This window comes from Girardinichthys multiradiatus, chromosome 23, assembly GCF_021462225.1.
Source record: "Girardinichthys multiradiatus isolate DD_20200921_A chromosome 23, DD_fGirMul_XY1, whole genome shotgun sequence".
Taxonomy (NCBI): Eukaryota; Metazoa; Chordata; class Actinopteri; order Cyprinodontiformes; family Goodeidae; genus Girardinichthys; species Girardinichthys multiradiatus.
Window position 1 is genome coordinate 39,683,266 of NC_061815.1, and position 21,665 is coordinate 39,704,930.

The 21,665-nt window shown below is 39.1% G+C and overlaps 2 protein-coding genes across 3 annotated transcripts; one reads left to right on the forward strand and one right to left on the reverse strand.

Annotated features, from left to right (window-relative positions):
• Positions 1-509: 509 nt before the first annotated feature.
• LOC124859777 (transmembrane 9 superfamily member 2) lies at positions 510-13,970 on the forward strand. 2 transcript variants are annotated; one of them, XM_047352613.1, is made up of 18 exons: positions 510-818; positions 1,332-1,399; positions 1,487-1,580; positions 2,927-3,054; positions 3,189-3,318; positions 4,076-4,203; positions 4,795-4,909; positions 5,005-5,084; positions 5,193-5,298; positions 8,605-8,655; positions 9,002-9,134; positions 9,682-9,801; positions 10,226-10,283; positions 10,439-10,598; positions 10,692-10,843; positions 10,940-11,051; positions 11,130-11,301; positions 13,724-13,970. In XM_047352613.1, exons 1-18 carry the CDS (start codon positions 696-698, stop codon positions 13,789-13,791), a joined length of 1,998 nt encoding a protein of 665 aa, XP_047208569.1. In that variant the 5' UTR covers positions 510-695; the 3' UTR covers positions 13,792-13,970. The 2 variants fall into 2 exon arrangements, with proteins under 2 accessions (XP_047208569.1, XP_047208570.1); XM_047352614.1 differs by lacking the exon at positions 8,605-8,655 and having other exon boundaries at positions 511-818; positions 13,724-13,969.
• A 1,401-nt stretch (positions 13,971-15,371) lies between these two features.
• gpr101 (G protein-coupled receptor 101) lies at positions 15,372-21,066 on the reverse strand. The gene is made up of 2 exons (XM_047354605.1): positions 18,834-21,066; positions 15,372-18,538 (listed from the first exon to the last, which is right to left on the reverse strand). Exon 1 carries the CDS (start codon positions 20,270-20,272, stop codon positions 18,929-18,931), a length of 1,344 nt encoding a protein of 447 aa, XP_047210561.1. The 5' UTR covers positions 20,273-21,066; the 3' UTR covers positions 15,372-18,538; positions 18,834-18,928.
• Between the last annotated feature and the right edge of the window lie 599 nt (positions 21,067-21,665).

Below are 21,665 nucleotides of genomic sequence, written 5' to 3' on the forward strand. Positions count from 1 at the left end.
GCAAAGTTGTGCACCTCCACCTGCTTCTGCAACAAGAGCTACGTATCATTCCGGTTTTTCTAGTCTCGTCATCAGTCATTTTCATGATTTTCTAAATTTACAACTACATTTGCATTTAATTTTATTTTCCACTCTTCATGTCCTTTGCAGGTTCAGATGTCTCTAAAAATCACCCCAATTGTATTTCATGTTTTTTTTTTTTTTTTTTTTTCCTCATCTAATTTAGCGCAGGTATGTAAAAAGGAAAGCAAGGGTGTTGATGGTGGCTGACAACAACGTTAAGTTCCACGGTGTCAAAATATGATACCTGTCAAAATAAATCGAATGGCAAATATAGCTGCACATCTTACGCCTTGATATAATATTAGAATAATGCAAATGAAACAAATGTAAAAATATGCTTATATAACTTATATTATGCGTAGTTTTACACAAGCAGAAAACACACAAATCCAACATGTGGAACGCAATAAATCCCGGTTACCTTTATTTTGAAGCGGAAACCCCGTGACATCCGTTTAGCTTGACATAAGTGGACGTTGTCAGTCTGAATCGGTCTCGGCATCCCGAGTTCAGTTAAACGGCTTTTAGCCAATTGTATGTACGTGGTTAACAGTAGGCCCTATAAACGAGGGGACACGCCACTTTTTAAATAACAGGACATCGCAGCGTTGGAGAGCCGAGCCCGCGTTAAAATGAAGACGCGACAGCTAGTTGGATTGGGCTATTTGCTAGTCATAGTTAGTTTATGCTCGGCGTTTTATCTTCCGGGTTTAGCTCCCGTGAGTTTTTGTGAAAAAGGTACCGAAGAATGCCAGGTATGGTTAATTTCAATGGACTATCAATTAATGTAAAAACGATGTTCATTTTCAGCAGAAGAAGTTTTGAATATAATGTTTTTTGATATCTCGATTCAGCTGGCAGAAATCACAGTAGCTAGCCACTTGTCCTCTAGGCCCCGGCTAATTTCTGGAATAGAATACTGGCACTAATGTTTAGGCACTCTGCCCTGTTTCCTTTCGCTGTTAATTGCCAAGAAAATGTACAAAAGCTCTCTCTGGCTTTACATTTTTCTCTCCTTGTGGCTTCTTTAGAATTTAACAAATTTACACATATTGTAGTATAAAACGACTACGGATGGTAGCCAACGTCTGTTGCAACGGTCTTGACTGCTGGTGTTGTGAAGAAAAGTTTCTTGCCTCTAACTCCATTCCAGAAGCGTCTGTGCGTGATGAATATTTTTCTACTTAGGCGTCGTTAGTTTCTGGCTCAGCTTGTGTGGCTTTTAATGTCCTGTAAAAGTTAAATTTTGAAGTCTTTGTTCCTTACAGACGCAGATTGAGCTGTTCGTTAATCGCCTGGACTCAGTGGAGTCTGTTCTGCCTTACGAGTATGACGTGTAAGTCATACCTTTTAATATTTTATATTAAAATCGACTTGATCTGTATCATTTCATTGTAGATGATCATTTAAATATTTGCTAAAGGTTTGATTTCTGCAAAGATGACCATGAGAAGAGGCCATCAGAGAACCTGGGGCAGGTGCTGTTTGGTGAGCGAATTGAGTCTTCCCCTTACAAGGTGAGTGCCTGGATGGTGGGTTAATATGACGTTTGTCGTTTCATTTATTTTAAGTTTTAAAAATTTCTATTGATTCTGCAGGTGAAATACTTTCAAAAAAAAATTTCTCCCATTCAATATAAAATTAAATTCCCACATTTTAGTCTAAAAATGCATAACCCACAGCATGTATTTTTCTGAATTTGATGAAAATGCGAGAAACGTTAAGGACATATGCTACGATGCTGAATCAGGGTCATCTTGTAATGTCTTAGTTTTCAGTTGGATTTAAAAATACCGTATTTTCCGCACTACAAGGCGCACCGGATTATAAGGCGCACCTTCAGTGAACGGCCTATTTTAGAACTTTTTTCATATATAGGGCGCACCGGATTATAAGGCGCATAGAATAGAAGCTACTGCAGTCAAACGTTTGACTGGGGTTGCGTTATGCATCCACTAGATGGAGCTGTGCTAAAGAGAATGTCAACAAAACAGTCAGATAAGTCAGTCAGTCAAACTTTATTAATACACTACAAACCAGCGTTCTGATAACTCCATTCACTCTCATGGTAAGGTCTCCTCTACATGGAATTCTATTGAATAGAGCCAACCACACGTTAGGAATGCATTGGAGTCTATGAAGTTGAAGTTGAAATCAAACGTTAGTTAAAACGTGAAAGGGAACTTTACCCTGATTCAGTAAACACGTAAAAGAAACAGTTTGATGCACTAAATCAAACGTTAGAACATTCACAATATAGTAGCGTTAACTGTTGAATTCTCTCGCTGCTGCTCTATTCCCATGTTCGACTGCGTAGCTGACAGCCCTGAGTTTGAACTCAGCATCGTAAGCGTGTCTCTTGAAAGGTGCAATTTTGGGGTCGTTATACAAACACAAGTGGTGTTGGACTAGGAGTAAGCACAGTACAGGTGTTTACCGCTATTACTTCGGCGACGCCCCTGACTACGGTAGCCGTAATGCTGCAAGCGGTGCGGCTTTGTAGTTTACCAGTCGTACTGAAACATTTTGACAGAGCGCCGTGTACAACCAGTATGGATCAACCAATTAACCAATTGATCCATATATAAGGCGCTCCGGATTACAAGGCGCACTGTCATTTTTTGAGAAAATTAATGTGTTTTTAAGTGCGCCTTATAGTGCGGAAAATACGGTACTAAAGAAAATGCTGCACATCTTTTCGCTTCTGATTTTTAAGGGGGAAAAAAAAATCTGAATTAGTAGGTCAGACTTCAAAGTAAAACAAAAATCGGTTTTGGCCAGGAAAAGCCTAATTGGTGTATCTACGTGTTTGTCTGTATGAAGCTTTGAGACATCTATTACATCACCTCTTTTTCTTTAACAGTTCCACTTTAAAGAAGATATAAAATGCAATAAAGCGTGCACAAAGAATTACAAGACAGGCAACAAAGAGGACATAGCGAAATTGGATTTTCTCAAGATGGGAATGCAGTTGAACTATCAGCATCACTGGTTTGTGGAAGATGCATTTCATTTTAATATGCCTGCTCTCAGAAAGTTGCATAAGTAATAGTGCTCATTCAGAACAGATAATATATGTGGAAGGGAACATATGTAAACCTACATAAATGTAAATGTATTTCCAGGATTATTGACAACATGCCAGTGACATGGTGCTATGACGTTGAAGACGGTCAAAAGTACTGCAACCCTGGCTTCCCCATTGGCTGCCTTGTCACATCGGATGGTAGAGCGAAAGATGCCTGTGTAATTAATGTGAGTTGTGGTTTCTCACTTTTTTTTTTATTATTATTGTTTTGCGGTTTCTTGCTAAGGGGTTTGATAATGAAGACATTTGAGTTTCAGTAAACAGTGGCTAATAGCCATAACATTTTTAATTCAAGATGATTATTTCCAAAACTGGAACTCCAACAGAGATGATGTTGTGCAATTGAAGTAAAGTGTTGTGAAAAGTGGCTGTAAACCTGACTTCCTTAAGTTATGTTACGAATGAATCTAACCAGTTTGGCTTTACCAACCAGTCACACCTGTCAGAGCAATGTAGCTGTATGGAAGCTGTGAAGAGGAAGACAGTAAAAAGACAAATTACCTTTTTATGTGACAGTGTTTCTCTTTGAATGCAGTCTAATCTAGTTAAATGTTTAAGCCAGTAATTAGTTTAAATGAAATAAGAAAACAGCTATCATGTACTGAAGGAAGATCTGTGTATAAGGTTATGAACCTTCGCATTCCACATTAGATCGACCTTTTAGATTACCTAATATCCTTCATGTTATTGATATTGAAGCTCTAGCTCTGGCAATAGTTCTTATAATTTTGTCTGTACTTTCAGTTGTCTTTAAACACATTTTGGATTATGACAGGAAGCAAGCAAAGACATTAAAAACCAAATAAATTTGATGACCCTAACATTTCAGACACAGAATAACATGAGTTTAGTATGTTCAAGTAAAATTAAAGCTGGAATTGATGTCGGTTAATCAATAAATTCTTGTTTGTTTTTTTTGTTCAGTCTGAGTTCAACAAGAAAAACACATTTTATGTCTTCAACCATGTGGACATAAAGATCATTTATCACAGCGGAGAATCAGAAGGTTGGCAGGGGGCTCGCCTGGTTGCTGCCACTCTTGAACCAAAGAGGTAATTGAGTGGATGTAAAAGGACAATCAGCCAATCTATTTTTATAATACATCTCCTTTAGGTATCAGGCACTTCCTGGTATAAAGATACACTGAGGTTTTCAATAGTTTTGTATTTTAAAACCACAAAAGTTAAAGTACTTTTACTGAGCTACCAGAGAGTACCAAAGTGCTTCCCTGTTCTTAACTGTTGCTGCTCACTGCTGGGCAGCTGGTTATAAGGCTACTACAATTTTCATTTTCTTACAATAAGGACAAATTTGGCTGTTTGGAGCTATTTCTGGTGATGGAAAAACAAACTCATTTATTGTTTGTAAACTGATAGTATATCAAAATCAAAAGAACAATAAATGCTATAGATTATATATTTGTAACTGTCAATATCCATATGTCTTTTCATTTTAGCTGGAGTTGAAGTAAAAGTGTAAAAACCAACATACAGTGGTATTTTTTACTGCTGGTTATCATACTATGAGAATCTCTTATGGCACATGGTGAATGTTACATTTAGATCTAAATGACAATTATCTTTTGTTGGAAACCATTGAATTTAAACATAATCTGGCTTTCTTTTTGTATTTTTTGCAAACAGTATCAGACAAGCTGATGAAAACAACGTAAACTGTGAAGCAGGAAACCCAATGGAAGTCCCAGGGGATTTTAAAGAGGATGTAACAATAGTTTACACCTACTCTGTAACATTTGAGGTAGGCCTCTTGTATGTGTTATCAGTTTATGACTATTAAAGAAAAAACCGTAATCTGTGATCGTTATGGTTTTGTTTTTTTGTTTATTTTTACAGGAAAATAATACCATCAAATGGGCCTCTAGATGGGATTACATCCTGGTCTCAATGCCTCACACCAACATCCAGTGGTTTAGGTCTGAATATGCTTTTAATATTTGTTCTACCATAGAATACTTCCATGGAAGTTCACGAGCTCACTATTCTTGTTATTTGGCTTAAGGTGTGTCTTCTTTGTTTTATAGCATCATGAATTCCTTGGTCATTGTGCTGTTCCTGTCGGGCATGGTTGCCATGATAATGCTGAGAACCTTGCACAAGGACATTGCCAGATACAATCAGGTGGATCAGGTAAAGGTGTTTGGATTTGCATCAGTATGATGTGTAAAAAGAGAACAGGGTATATTGAGTTTATTGTGCGCTGACAAACCTGTGAAATAATATTGGCACCTCGCCCTAATAAACCACAACCGGTCTAGATGAGAACAAAACTAACTGACAGACACATCAGTCACTTTTCAGCATCAATTCAGTTCAGTTTATTTATATAGCGCTAATTCACAACACATGTTGTCTCAAGGCACTTCACAACAGTCAGGTTCATACATTCCAATTAATCCTAACCATTGAACAGTGCAGTCAGATTCAGTTATTTATTCAAATTGGATAAAAAGTTTTTCTGTCTAAGGAAACCCAGCAGATTGCATCCAGTCAGTGACTTGCAGCATTCACTCCTCCTGGATGAGCATGTAGAGACAGTGGACAGTCACTGGCGTTGACTTTGCAGCAATCCCTCATACTGAGCATGCATGTAGCGACAGTGGAGAGGAAAAACTCCCTTTTAACAGGAAGAAACCTCCAGCAGAACCAGAACCAGGTTCAGTGTGAGCGGACATCTGCCACGACCGACTGGGGGTTTGAGAGAACAGAGCAGAGACACACAAAGAACACAGAAGCACTGATCCAGGAATACTTTCTATAGGAATGAAAAGTAAATGTTAATGGATGTAGCTCCTTTAGTCGTTTCACCTTGAAAGAAAGAACAGATAAACTCTGAGCCAGTTTTCAAGGTTAGAGTCTGAAAGAGAGCACATATAATTAGTTACAGTAAAAGCTCAGTCAATCGCCATGTCTAGGAGAGAGAAAGGGTTAAACTCTAAAAGACAGGGCTATGTGGATCATCGGTAGAGGGTGAGCATTAAGTTGTTGCCAGCGGAAGTTTGGACGATGCCCCTCTCCAGAAAGGTGTCACAGGTAGACACAGAGTCAGGCCAGGTGTAGCTTCTAGGAAGAGAAAAGAGAGAACAAGGTTAAAAGCTGAAATAACAGCAAATAATACAAAATTGGAGAGTAGTGTGAGAATGTAGTGAAGAGGGTGAAAGTGGTCATTATGTCCTCCAGCAGCCTAAGCCTATAGCAGCATAACTACAGAGATAGCTCAGGATAACCTAAGCCACTCTAACTATAAGCTTTATTAAAAAAGAAAGTTTTTAGCTTAGCCTTAAAAGTAGACAGTTTGTCCATCTAGAGCCCACTGATGGTCATTGTTATACTAAAAACCACAATGAATGGGATCCTTCTCTCTGTCAGATTGACCATAACCAATGGAAAAGAGAGGGGGTCATACAGGTAGCAGAAATGGAGGGTGTGTTTGCACCTCAACTATAACTGAGCCGGTTTAGGCTAAACCTGACTCCCCTATACTCCATCCAACGGAGTTTGTCAAAAAATTAATGTTTTGACAAGGACCTCCCTCTAAACAGCATCATTAATATAGGAAATATTGCTTTTAAGTCTCAGCTGATGTGCAATAATTCAATCAGTTGTGTTTAAGGTGTCAAGACAGCAAATTTATTTTTAGTGCAAATCTTCAGCTACACTGGGAACAGTAAATAAATGCACGGCTTGCTTAAGCTGTATATTTTTTAAAAATAATTAACATCAAGTGTTTATTGGATGGACCGGGTGAGGATGTCTATCACACTAAAATAAACTGCTGATGCTACAGTTTACTGTCAGAAACTGCAATGTGCCCGACTGCTAACCATTTCAGTTACTGGCACAGATCACCGATGTTTATGATGACGAGTTCTTGAGAGGAGAATTGCCTCACTGTTTTTATTATCACTTATTTACACAAGACAAGCCCATCCACTTCCTGGTATTATGAAAGCGTTAGAAAAAGTCATCGGCCCACATTGTCAGATTGTACTTGTACCAACAGTTTAAACAGGTAAAGATAATGATTCATTAAACAAGGATGGGTCACATAGAAAGTACTTTGGTGGTTTTGTGTTTACATGCTTAGGACAGTAGGACCTGTATCTAAATGCACTATATACAGATGTATTAATAACTTACAATAGTGTAACAAGTTATGTGAATTTGTTTTAGTAAGTTCATTGAAAAAAGGAAACTGATATTATTTAGATTTCAATCAGGCCTTATTCTTGCTAAGCTTTGTCATGAGGAATTTTGGAGTTTAAATTGTTCCCCGAGTTGTACTATCTGAAGAAAATAGTTGAACATATTAGAGACTTTTTCTGGAACGAACAGCTTGTCTGCTTGTGCTTATTAGTATGGCTTATGCCGTAAATTCCGGACTACAGAGCGCACCTGATTAAAAGCCGCATGGTCTGATTTTAGAAAGAAAATCAATTTTGTATTTGGACATGCCGCACCAGATTTTAAGCCGCAAGTATCCCACGTTGTATGATATGTTGACACAGAAAGATATTACACCTGAGGATTTTTTAAAACTTTTAATTTAATCCCTATGGTAACACAAACAAATACAGTAAATACTAGGCTACAAATGCTTTTTTTTTCATACAGTGACTCTAACATGGCCACTTTTAAATATACGTATGTACCATATATGTTTTTAACTGAACAGTGCACGTACAACAGTCGAGTATCTCCTGTTGACTGGTAATATATATACCGACATATATCAGCCTTTTGTCGTCTTTTTGCATCGACTCAGTTCTTCACTCTCGGATTCTCCACCGTCTCACCATCGATTCGTTTATGCCAAGATGACGTGCAGCTGCTCGATTTCCTTCTTTAATCGTCAGATCGATCGCATTTAACTTGCTGCATCATATGCTTTTCTTCGAGTGTTTTCCATGTTGATGAGTACAAATGCCTTGATTTACAATACCGTAATGTATCGCACATTGGACCTCTGAACTACTCATCAATTTTATTGTTCAACTGTTACCAACTGTTCGTTCGTTCGTTCGTCGTCTTCCGCTTATCCGGGACCGGGTCGCGGGGGCAGCAGACTCAGCATAGACGCCCAGACGTCCATCTCTCCAGACACCTCCTCCAGCTCCTCCGGGTGGAGCCCAAGGCGTTCCCAGGCCAGCCGAGAGACATAGTCCCTCCAGCGTGTCCTGGGCCGTCCCCTGGGCCTCCTCCCGGTGGGACGTGCCTGGAACACTTCCCGAGGTTACCAACTGTTATCAACTGTTAAAAAAATATATATATATATATTCATTAGCCGCACCGTATTATGGGCCGCATTGTTCAAAGTGTTGGAAAAAAGTAGCAGCTTATAGTCCGGAATTACGGTACTTTAAATCTGCAGTGTAAAATACCACCCAGCACAATTGCATTGTATGAATTTCACAAATATGGCGTTACATTCCACAGGGAGACTTGATAAAGCTTACACCAACCAAGGAAAAATCTTCTCTACCCTATGTAAGCTTAACAAAAACCAATACAAAGATTCTTTTTGTGGTAACTTAATCAGGTGCATGGGTGTGTATAAATCTGGCAAACAGAAAACACATGAAATGTAAAATGTGGTGTGGATCTTTAAATTAGGAGACAAATTTTTCAGAAGAAGACATTTTCTTTCTAAAAAATGTCGTATTGCTTGAAATTTAATAGGTTGTTCACACCAAATTTTACACCCTTTCTAAAATAAGTCTTCACTCACATGTGATTGGCTAGCTGGAATAACTGTCGGTGGCTGGTGAACCTTTACCTCATCATTTTTTAAATTTTAGTCACTCCCTTGACTCTATTGACCTTTGTCCCCCAGGAGGATGCACAGGAAGAGTCAGGATGGAAGCAGGTGCATGGGGATGTTTTCCGTCCTCCCAGGAAAGGGATGTTGCTGTCTGTGTTCCTCGGACAGGGCACCCAGATCTTCATCATGACCTTCATCACACTCTGTAAGGACTTTTTCACTTTCTGCTAAACACACATCTATCCAAATAATATAATCGGTTAACCTATTGTAGACTTTTTACACAAATTCGCCTCCAACTATTTCTGGTCTTGGTTGATGCCTATTTCACATGTACCAAGAACTGTTTAAAAAGCACTTTGCTGCCATCAAGGGGTTGGATATGTCGCTAGTTATGCTCATTTTAGCTCGTTTGCATACTTGAAACCTACATTTAAAACTGTTGTATGTACTATAATCGAATGAAGAAGCTCGACATAATTTAGCATCTGCTCAACAGCCAAAAATAACTAGTAATTATTTGGTATAATTGTGCTTTATGCTTAGCACTCATTCCTAATGCTTGCTAAGCATAAAGCATTTCAATTAAAATTTCCAAATCAAACTATATGTCCCATGTGAATAATATGGTGACATAGTAGCTGTAAGGGTCAAAGGGCAGCCAAGCAAACTATTGTTTATGTATTGCATATTCTACATACAGTGGTGCTTATGTTTGAAACAATGTACTGATGACTTTTTATCCACTGTAGTCCTGGCCTGTCTTGGGTTCCTGTCTCCTGCCAACAGAGGGGCTCTGATGACATGTGCTGTGGTCCTCTGGGTCCTGCTAGGCACACCTGCTGGCTACGTGTCTGCACGTCTTTACAAAAGTAACTGTCCACTTTCTATCAAAATTACACTTTTACCGAAGTAGCTGTTTTTAATGTTGGGTTGTTTGAAGTGTCTGTGATTGGTCGCCTTAGTTTAAGGGATGCAGTTGGATTTCCAACAGCTAACCCAGTTTAAATAATATTTCAGAGCAGGCCAACGGAAAACTAAACCATCACTATTTTTTTTTTTTGATTGGCTTGTTTTAGATTTCAAAAACATAATTGTCCTGGCCTTGGTAAACTGATCTGATAGGTCAGGGACCCCCCCATTGGTTCTGACAGTAGATTGATTGATGTCTCCTCTTGGTAAAACACTAACTGCTCATCAATGCTCACACAGGCCTTCATTAAAAAGTTAGCACAAATTAAGCAAGGCAGTGTCATTGTTCCGATCACAATGGTTATTTCTTGCTCCTCTTATCAGCTTTCGGAGGTGAGAAGTGGAAGACAAACGTCTTGCTGACAGCACTCCTGTGCCCAGGGTATGTAAATTAGCTTGGCAAATGCTCACCCTGCCAAATACTTCTATTGTTTACCTCTCAGCTGCTGGTTTTACCAGGTCTGAAGCCTTGTACATTGTTATTCAGCAAATGTCTTACCTTTTGTATTGTGTCACCGTTTGTTTCTTATTCTTTAGGATTGTGTTTGCGGACTTCTTCCTGATGAACCTGATCCTTTGGGTCGAGGGCTCCTCAGCTGCAATTCCCTTTGGTACTTTGGTGGCCATTTTGGCCATGTGGTTTGGAATCTCTGTACCCCTCACCTTCATCGGGGCCTACTTTGGATTCAAGAAACCTGTGAGTTTGATCTTTTTAGTTGACAAAAATGTAGACAAATACCTTATCTTTAGTACCATGTAAGCACTCATCTTTATTTTCTGTGTGCTACAGGCTATTGAGCAGCCAGTTCGCACAAATCAAATCCCCCGTCAAATTCCTGAGCAGTCCTTCTTCACTAAACCTATCCCTGGTATCGTGATGGGTGGGATCCTTCCCTTTGGTTGCATCTTCATCCAGCTGTTCTTCATCCTCAACAGCATTTGGTGAGAATATTAAATGCTGCAATTTCAGAAAAATCAACAGCGTGGAGGAATTAAGATCATTGCTTGTCTTGGCGTGTCCATTCTTATGTGTTTTAGGTCTCATCAGATGTACTACATGTTTGGGTTCCTGTTCCTGGTTTTCATTATTCTTCTGATCACCTGCTCTGAGGCCACAGTTCTGCTGTGTTACTTCCACCTGTGTGCTGAGGTACCTGAATGTTTCGCCTGGATTTTATTGACCTTGATAATGGACCCTAACATGGCATCTTTTGTCTCATTCATCAAGGACTACCATTGGTGGTGGCGCTCGTTCCTGACCAGCGGCTTCACGGCAGTCTATCTCTTCATCTATGCTGTGCACTACTTCTTCTCAAAGCTGCAAATAATTGGCGCGGCCAGTACCATTTTGTACTTCGGATACACTATGATTATGGTTCTCATCTTCTTCCTCTTCACAGGTAAGGACTTCACTTAGACACAATTAAGGTATTTTTTGATGAAAGCCGTTTTATCTGTTTTTATTTATTGCATCCCTCATGAAATAGAACTGTTTCAGTGTCTTCAGATCAGTAAGGGGGATACGTTGTGGTGTTTATTCAAAGGGACTCTGGCACCAACCATTGTCAGTTTACCAGCAGGGGGCGCGTTCAAGATCCTGTGCTTACCATAGACATCAGGAAGCTTTTCAGATTGTGCAACACTTGTTTGCACTCATATTTTAGTGACCTTTAATATTTACACAGGGGCATCTCATTAAATTATATGATCAAAACTAACTTATTTCAATTATTCAGTGTGCAAAGTGAACACATTATGTGTCACATTATGGCCTATACAGTTCTAGGGAAGACTGCTGACGGTTGTCCAGCAGACATTTATTGACACCTTCCACAGGATGGGTATGTCACTGAAGGACCATTGCTACAAAAGCTGGCTGTTCAGAGTGCTGTATTCAGGGAAATGAATGTAAAGTTGAGTGGAAGGAAGAAAGGCTGTAGAAAAATGTACACAACATGCATAATTGCAGTCCTGAGATGATTGTGAAGCAATTCAGTCATTCATGAGCCACCACATGGAGAATTGCAGGACATGTGCTACAGCTATGGCATTCCTTCTGTTAAGCCATTTCTAAACCAGAACCAAGATCGGAACCAAATCAGATGTCGCACCTCATTTAAGAAGAAAAATGGGACTCTCAGTGATCATTTACTGAGCCCTGTCAGCTGCTGGTGTTGGTCCACTGTGTTTTATCAAGTCCAAAGTCAGCAAAGCAATCTACCATGAAGTTTTAGTGCACGTCCTGCTTCCCTCTGCTGACAAGCTTTCTAAAGATGCTGATTTCATTCATTTCCAGCAGGACTGTTTCTTACAAGCCACACTGGCACATTTTCAAAGTTGCAGATCTATGTGGCACTGTAGAGCTTTCTTCCCGTCTCAAATGAGATGCAGGTTGTCAGCAGAAAGAGGATAATATTAAGTTCCAAATAATGATCACAAACCCGCCTAGTCTGTATGTTGCACAAGATCATTTGCCTCCCTAGGATGTAGATGATGACATATGTCCTGGTATTATACTATCATTAGGCAAGATAAAATGATTTCGTAGCGCTCGTCACGGCCGCTCTGTTTGACAGTGTCTTGGGTCAGAGCTATAAGTACCAAATGGATAAGATGTCAAAAGATTATCGCTGCAAAGTAGTTCTGCAGTTCAAGAAAAAGATGATTAGTTTCCCTCCTTGCGTCTAGTTGGGATTTAAATACTCCTAATCCGTGTCGTTCCCTCTTTTCTCTTTTTATTTTGTTTGTCTTTGTCATCTCATCCCAACTTTGATCACAACTTATTTCAGCCCGAGGTTTTATGCACGGCCCCCATTCTGCATTCAGACAGGATTTTATACTTGGATGAAGTGATCCAGGATTTTAACTCATAAACACAGCAAGCTCAGTTCTTTCTGTGACAAGATGATATTTAGGGGTTTTGTTTTTGTATGACTTTGTATGTCTTGATTCCATCTCATGTCTTGAATTAATTGCAGTTGAGGCTTCTTGGATTGATTAGGATCAATGTTGCAGAATAAACCACAGACCTCTGTGGTTTTAGAAAGCACCAATCTGTGTTTGATAAAATGTAATTAGCACATGGCGAATTAGCAAATTTAAATACTAATTACTGAGCATGTTTGCAAACCAGTGCAACATTTTGTTTTCATAAATTAAATCACTTTAAATTTGCAAGAAGTGAGAGATGAACCGAACATGTTGGTGTGTTTGGTGAAGTAGGTGATGGCCTACTGTGATGTTTTACAGAGCAGATTGATCTAAATGATCATTACAAACGTTTTGTGCTTTTCCTTTTTATGTGGTTCAGTTTTTACTTGTGCAGTGTTACCCTTTTTCTAGATAGTATCTTATTTGGGAAAGGACATTAGTCATTTTTTTCCCGTTTTTTTTTTTATTTTCACAAAGAATAGAAAAAAAACATACCATACTATGTGGAAATTCACAAGTAATTTGTTAAATTTTTGTACAGCTAATATAGAAAAAGCTTAATTAACAGTATTATATAAACATGTTTTCTTTGTTTTGGAACAAATGTAGTAACAAGTATATACTTCTACTACATTTAATGTACTTTGTGTACCTTATGCTACCTTAGGTTATATTAGGATGATGTTCCAACTCCTGCTTGACTGTCTCTCTGAACCTGAATATATGCAGGCATCTTACATAAATCTGGACAGTCCTTTTTATCGTTTCTTAATTGATTAGATGTATTTGGTGTTTTAAACCATTTTTACCAGGGGTACCAGTTTTTGTAGATGCTGCAGTAATCTTGCCCTCATTAATGTCATGATCACTTTTCCTGTCTTCTAATTCTAGGTACAATTGGCTTCTTCGCTTGCTTCTGGTTTGTAAATAAGATCTACAGTGTGGTCAAAGTGGACTAGATGACTGAAGCAAGGACTAGCCTTATGTTGCCATGGTGCTGGGCTCCTCAGTGCTGCCTAAGTAATGAAGTTGTCTAAATGGACTTGGACTGAAACCATCTCATGTGATAGAAAAAACTCGCAGAGCAGAACCTGTCCTTTTGTCTGTGCTTTAAACCTCTGTTGCTTTTTTCTTTTTATATATATATATATATATATATATATATATATATATATATATATATATATATATATATATATATATATATATATATATATATATATATATATATATATATATATAATATATTATACTATATATATATATAATATATTATACTATATATATATATATATATATATATATATATAATATATTATATATATATATATATAATATATTATATATATATATATATAATATATTATATATATATATATATAATATATTATACTATATATATATATATATAATATATTATACTATATATATATATAATATATTATATTATATATATATAATATATTATATATATATATATTATATATATATATATATTATATATATATATATAATATATATATAATATAAAATATATATATTATATATATATATGATATATTTATATATATAATATATAAATAAATTAGTTTCACTGTCACCCCGTGATATTCTGAATGGCGCCTTGAAAATCAATGAGGGTTCCAGTGATTATGTTGGCACCATGACCTGTTTGTTTTACTTTAATTTTCTAAGGAAAGTTAAAATATTTAGTGTTTTGGTTTTCTATTCTTTCATGGCTAAATGCTCCTTTTTCCACTGCCTGTTCTGTAATGATTTGGAAAACTAAATGTGTACATAAGTTGTATAAAGAGGGAGAGTGGGAATGCTTCTTGAAGACTGTCACCTTTTATGAAATCCTCCTTTGGGGTTTTTTCATTTTCTGCATATTTTGTTTTTTTAGGTGTGAATTGGGCTAAAATTCCTTAAATATCAAAGTGTAATGTAGTTTAAACATATAAAACACTGATGCCGATATCATACATGTCCATTTCATTGAATTTAAAATTCAGTAGAATAGAAGGATGATGCAGCTACTGAAGATTTCAACTTTAATTGTAATGCAGACCATGAAGTTACTTATTATGTGCTCCATTGAGATGCATCCTTTAATGATCCAAAGTGGTTTGTTAAACTGTTAATTACATTAAACATTGCTGCTGTATGTTTCAGGCAGTGGGAAGTCTTCATCAGAGGTGAAAACTTTACAAATAAATGTAATTAATTCAAATTGAAAACAGTGGTTTTGTCTTTGAGGTGCTACAAATGTCTCAACCAAGAACACTCCTTTCTTCCCAGGTCTGGTCTCTCATGCACCTCTTGCCATTATAAAATATGTAAAGCAAATTCAAAATGATTTTTCAAACTGTTGATCCAGCTATTTAATTTGGTATAATGTACGGCTGACAACTCCATTGAGTCATTTTTCCTTCAAACTAAAGCTACCATTAAATTCAGAGTGACTTTGGCTGAGGACCAACAAAAATGCCTGATTTTAAGTATTTCTTAGACATCTGATCAACGCAAAGTGACACATTTCTTTTATACTTTACACACAGTTTATTATTAAACAACAAACAGCATTTATTATTCCAACCAAATAAATACAAATACACAAAATATGTAGTTTCTTTTTAAAGGCTAAAACATTTTCTCTAATTTGCTGTGATGCAAACTGTTCTACAAGTTTGATTGTCAAATGTAATGTTTTAATTCCTCTACAGGCCTGCTGGATAATTACAGGTTTATAACAAAGGCAGGTCTCATAAAGAATGAATAAAACAATCCCACAGTAGAGAATGAAAAAACACTAGAGGCAAAATATGTTTTTAATTAAGCAAATTGTTTTAGAAATGCCAAAACAAAGCTGAAACCCACTTTTTAAAATAAGCCAGAGTCAAGCTTACAGCTTCCTAAATATACTTTCCTCTGTCTTGCACCACTGTTTGTTACAGCTGCTCTCAGATCTTTACAGGCACTCGTCATGGCTATAAATGTTTTAACTAATTTGGGGGCTTTTAATGATGACAACTATTTGCTGCTCAAGATTAAATTTACTTTCAGACTTTCTCTAATCCAAATTGGCTCAAAATTATGCATGCAGGTGCAAATATATATAAATTTCTTAACACAAGGTTTAACAATGTCCTAACTTGACAAGTCTATGGTCTTTTAATTTCCCATTAGTGATCGTAATTGGCTAAAGCTGGTAGTTTCTGTTTATCAGCATAAAACAGCAGTTTGACACAATTCAATAGACAGATCAATGGGAAAGTCCAAGAGAAAGACTTCAGATTTCCAGACAATCGAAGATTCCAAGATTGTCCTTTGTTTAGATGCATCACCTTTTAGATGAGGCTTGGGAGAAGAACCAAGCTATTGACGCCATGTGAAAGGAAATTGGTTAGGATGTTCAGGAACACTCAATGCTCAAGTCTGCTTGAAATGGAAACTGCTGGAACAGCAGCATCACTGAGCACATGGAAGTCAGACCTGCATCGCTATGGACTGAGAGAGGAGGCCGAAAAAGAAGAACCTGCTCCAAAATGAATACCTTCAAGCTTGACTGAAATGTGCAAGTCGGGTGTCTTCTGGGAAAATATCTTTGGTCAAATGAGACAAAAAATGTTTGGAGGAGCCATGTTGAGCCTTTGAACCTAAAAAACTCTACCTACATGGCACAGTCTTGATAGCGTCATGGTGCGGGATTCATTTGCTTTCAGTGGCACTAGATCATTGCAAAAACTGAGATTTTCCTTGAGGGATCTTCATCCCAAATGAACAGGTGCACACAATTAGGTCTTCGAAGCTAGATGTAGAATGGAACTTCTGACCCCACCTACAAATGAGGCTCCAATCTGTGGCTTTAAACATTTTTTCTATTATTTTACGAAGATGATATGAGGTGTCTTGCACCTTTACATGTGTTTAATGGAATGTAAGAAATCTGTTACATATGCTCCCCTGGCTTTGCCAGAAAACTGGTACACTGTTGTGATATTTTTATCACCCATTGCTCCCTGTGTTCTGTTGTGTTACAGAAAATACTATGTGTCTCAAAAGAAAGGCTTACATTAAAAAGGCTGTAAATACTGAGTCCAAATATGGCACACTGACGAGGTAAAAATCTTAAGGTTTGGTCAGAATAAACTGAGACAAATGTGTACGTTTGACCATCCCATTTGCTAAAGGGAATAATAAGTGTTTAATTTAGAGGCACAATGAATTGTTTTCTATTTATTCCTTAAAAGGTGCTTTAAGACTAAGAGGAGTTCCAGAAAATGAATATTTACAAACTAAAAATTGAACTGATATGGACACAGTGTTTTTCTTAATCTGCAAATGATACCCTGAGTTCATGTGGTGAAAATAAAGCTGTGCCCTCCAGCATGCCTCACATTAAGAACAAAAAAGAGGTCTTGCTACTGCAAACTGATAAATAATTGCCTGCCTGTGTCAGAACAAATAAGTTATTTTATGATAGGGCAAGGTTAAGATTGATTAAAAGAAAAATGTTTTAAAGGTCCATTTTGAAATTCAAAGCAGTAATTACAATATTGGATACTTCTGCTAATGGTTTTACAGACAGAACATAATGGCAACTGCAAGACACATATAGTCTATGTTGCAACTTTAAAAACCGCATTTACATATTCAAAAAGTACACCCTCACCTCCGATCCCCAAGCCAGTTCTGATAAATTCTCAACTGGATCAAACTATTTCCATAAAGACTGTATACTGAACTCCATTTGCCAAGTTGGGGATTTCTCAGGTTTGTTTCTGTTAAGATCTTACCTGCAGTAGTTAACTCACCTCTTTTAGTATAATTCCAGACAAGTTGGTCCTGGAGCCTTAAGATAATGGCTAGTCATAGAAACTAACACCAAAGTAGACTTGTACCATCTGAAAATAATTCCAGGCTTAAAGTATGATGGCAGTTTACCAGAGCACCATTTTATGGACCTTTAAACCGTTGTTGTGCTTGATATTTACACCCACCACAATTCTGCACGTCAGAGGCTTAAAACAGCTCCCTGAGCTGATAATAGACGTGGAGAAAAAACACAGTCCCTCTCATTATTGTTTTTAGGGATTTAATAGCGCAAACCTCTCCAATGAACCACCGTTATTCAGTCTGTCCTGTGCACATCCATTACTGTGTAGTTTGGCACGATCACAAAATAGGACAGCTCCAAACTACAGAAAGGATCATCAGTACTGACCTTCCCTCCATCCAGGACTTGTACAGATCTAGGGTCAGGAAAAGGGTAGCTAGTATCTCTGCAGATCACGCGCATCCTGGACACTGGTGGTGCACCTCCTCCTACCTCCATTTCCCTTTCTAAAATTTCCGGTGCATTATCTTTGTACTCCGAAGACAGTTTTTTTCGAGTTCTCAGTTGGAATGACAACAAGATTGCCCCTTGACATTGGACTCTACAAGTAGTAGCATTTCTGACAGGTTGAAGCTCATTATACCAGCAACACAAATATTGCTGTACAACCTCGACTAGTGAAAATGTTCCTTTAGAGTGTGGAGGCATAAAATAGAAAGAAATACTTTAGTTGGTGATCCCTGCAACAAACAGCAAATCCAACTAGTTTTCCGAATTACAACAAAAAAAAAATTATTTGGATGTGACTTACTTCCCAGATCTGAGCTTCAACTTCTGACATAAATTGAACAGACCATAAACACCAGCTTCTGTGTAAAAAACAAAAAACACCCAATTGCAAACTTACAATAGCTTAAAGGTTCATAAGACAGTGTTCACATAAATGTTTTTTCTGTTTTAAGACAGCAGGAGTCTGCTGCAATCATAGCCCCTCTCTGACTATGTAATCAAAATGAACAAAGACCCCTAGATATTTATCTACTGCAATTAAGATCTGCTCAGAACTTTTTAAGAAAACCTCACTTTAAAAAGTATCCACTATCCTGTTAAGACAAACCATCAAAAGACTGATAAATGAGTGAAGTAATTAGTACCATCACTTACAATCTCAGCAGGTTGGATCCACATTTATAATCACCCAGTAAGAGAAACTCGTCACATAGGAGTAGGGATTTCTTATCTGATGAATGCAGGGTAGATCAGGAGCTTTGCTTGCCGTGAACCGGCAGCTCTCTCTCTGAGCTGAAACTGGTAGAGGTGGTCTCTCTACGGCTGTCCCTTGACTTCCTCTCACAAGTGGGAGAGTAGGATGTTGTGCACTCTTCCCAAGTCTGCAAGGGGAACACTCGAGCAGCCAGACTGGGAAGATGAGAGTGAGCTCCGGGGCGTCCCTCTGCCGTGGTAAAGCAGCTTTCCACTGTGGAACTTTGACGCGGGCGACCTTGCTTGCAGAGCATTCCATAAAGCAAAGCTAGGAACTCTTTCCTCACGCTGCGATGCATGTAGCCGTAAATGTACGGATGTAGGCAGCACTGTAAGAAGAAGAGCACAAGGGCGACAGAGGACAACCATGGGGGCACATTGGCTTTGGCGCTAATCGATATGGTATTCATAATGCTGTAGGGACCCATGCTGAGGATGTATGAAGCCATGATGACAAACACTACACGAGCTGCCTTGCAGTGGTAGTGAAACCGTCTGTGTCTGACTCGAACAGGGTGCCTTCGGGCTGTGTAGGGGCCCTCAGGTGAACTTGCTTGCTGGGGTAAGGACAGCCGCTGTGGACTGCTGGGGCCCTGAAATTCCTGCTGGCAGGGCTGGGAGTATGATTGTGTCTGTATGGGATGCACTAATGCATTCTGTCTGCGGGCTGCTCTGAACACCATCCAGTAACACCAAAGCATGATGAGCACTGGAAGCCAGAAGGAAAAGGTAGACACCACAGCAGAGTAGGACAAACTGGAGGACCACAAGACTGTGCAGACCTTGTAACGGCGGTCAAAGTCTATGGCCCCCCAGCCGTAGAGAGGGGGTGTGCTCTGCAGGAAGCTCAGCACCCAGGTGGCAACGATCAGGTTGGTGCCTAAGTGTGGGGTCATACGGGTCGGATAAGATAGAGGGTGGATAATGGCCAGATAGCGATCCACTGAGACAACTATGATGGTGTTGACCCCGGCGAACGCAAAAAGGTGCATGAGCACCACCAGAGCCTGGCACAACCGAGCATCCAGAGGCCACACACCTGGCAAGGCAGCCGCAATGGCAAAGGGCATGACTAAAACAGTCTGGAGGAGGTCCGCCAAGAGGAGGTTGAGGACAAAGCGGTTGGCGACGTGAAGGAGCTGAGGCTTCCTTTGGAACACCAGGAGAACGACCACATTTCCAAACAAGGAGAGACAGACGATCACAGATATGAGCACCACCCTCACCATACTGTCCGCTGAGGAGGACCAAACTGTGTCCTGACTGGAGCGGGTGAAGCCAAACTCCAGGGGATCATCAGTGAAATTGCAGCCCAAACCAGGTGCCTGGGAGCTGGACATGTTTCAGATGGCATCCAGCAGAGAGTCGACACAAGGTCATGTCAGTCTTATCTGAACCTAAAACCAGCCCATCTGCTGCTGTGGTATTCCTTCTTCATATGATTTCAATACATATCTCACCTTCTTTTTTAAACACATTTCCTCGTAAGTGACATCCCCCATAAGGCGTGAAAGCTGCCCACGCGTGTCATCCATGAGCGGCTGAAGATAACCCACAGTGCTTTGCCGTTCATGGCGATCAGTGATTAATCCCCGAAGGCTTCACCCGACAGAAACAGGCCGCTTCTTCTTCTTCTCCTTCTCCTTCCTGCAGCCGACATCTGCAGAATGAAAAATGAAACTCGGCGACAGCAGATGTCACCGTCTCAGCCTCCAGCGGCGACAGCGGACAAAAAAATATCACCAGCCGCTAATCTATTACTGATGCATAAAGACGCTGAGATGATCAGCGAGGCGATAATTTGCCTGATGATGCTGCCTCCTCTGCGCTGCGCTCGCTTTCCATCCCTGTCTCTGCTCCAGTCATCGGCGGCGGGCTTTCACTGCGTGTCTTCACCCAGCGGGGGTCTCTCATCCAGACGGGCAGCTCTTCTCCGCCGCTGCTCTTTTTCGGATTTCAAGGCGGATCTTTTATTATTTTTATCAGCGTTGATTCCTCCTTAGCAGTGTTAGGCTGCTTACAGTCGGGTCTTGTCTCTTGTCAGAATGAAGAAAAAAAAAAAAAAAAAACAGGACACCTGTACAGAAATCTCTCCCCCGCCGCCGCCGCCGCCGCCGCCGCCGCTGCTGGAGTCGACACCGGCCCCCTCCCTCCCTCCTGTTTCTGCCTGTTGTTCTGAATGTGAGCGCATTTTACCATCCTGCGTGACATTTATGCATCACAGCAACATAGGGATGATTGCGTTATTCTCAAGACCTAGATTATATTTTTTTAAGTGAGAGGAACAACGAAAGACCAAATCCATTTTTGCACTTTGTAAGCGTCAATTTTTTTTTTTTTTCAGATGATTGCTTTATCCAAAGAAAACAAGACTTAACTGGGTCTCTTCAAGTAGCGCATACAAAATTGTAAAATAGAAGCTTTTTGTAATTTTTATGTTACAAACACAACTGTGTTATTGGGGATTTTATCGGAAGGCAGTGCATTATTTGAAGTGTAAGGCAAATGATACATGGTTTTTAATACCTTTTTTTTATACAAGTAAATATCTGAAAAGTGTGGCACGCGTTTGTAGTTAGCCCCTTTGGTCAACACTTTTCACTATCATTTATAGCTGCAGTTGTTTCGTGGTGTCCCCCCACCAGTTTAGCACGGCAGAGATTTTGCCCTTTCCTCTGCAAAGTAGCACTAGTTCAGCTGGGTTTAATGGAGAGCGAGTGTGAACATCACAGT

What these genes read in the sequence shown, in the direction of transcription:
- LOC124859777 (XM_047352613.1), top strand. Translation starts at nt 696, where the DNA reads ATGAAGACGCGACAGCTAGTTGGATTGGGCTATTTGCTAGTCATAGTT. An exon ending in AAGGTACCGAAGAATGCCAG is followed by an intron (nt 819 to 1,331) that starts GTATGGTTAATT and finishes TGTTCCTTACAG; the next exon opens with ACGCAGATTGAGCTGTTCGT. An exon ending in TTCATCCTCAACAGCATTTG is followed by an intron (nt 10,844 to 10,939) that starts GTGAGAATATTA and finishes TATGTGTTTTAG; the next exon opens with GTCTCATCAGATGTACTACA.
- gpr101 (XM_047354605.1), bottom strand. Translation starts at nt 20,272, where the DNA reads ATGTCCAGCTCCCAGGCACCTGGTTTGGGCTGCAATTTCACTGATGAT.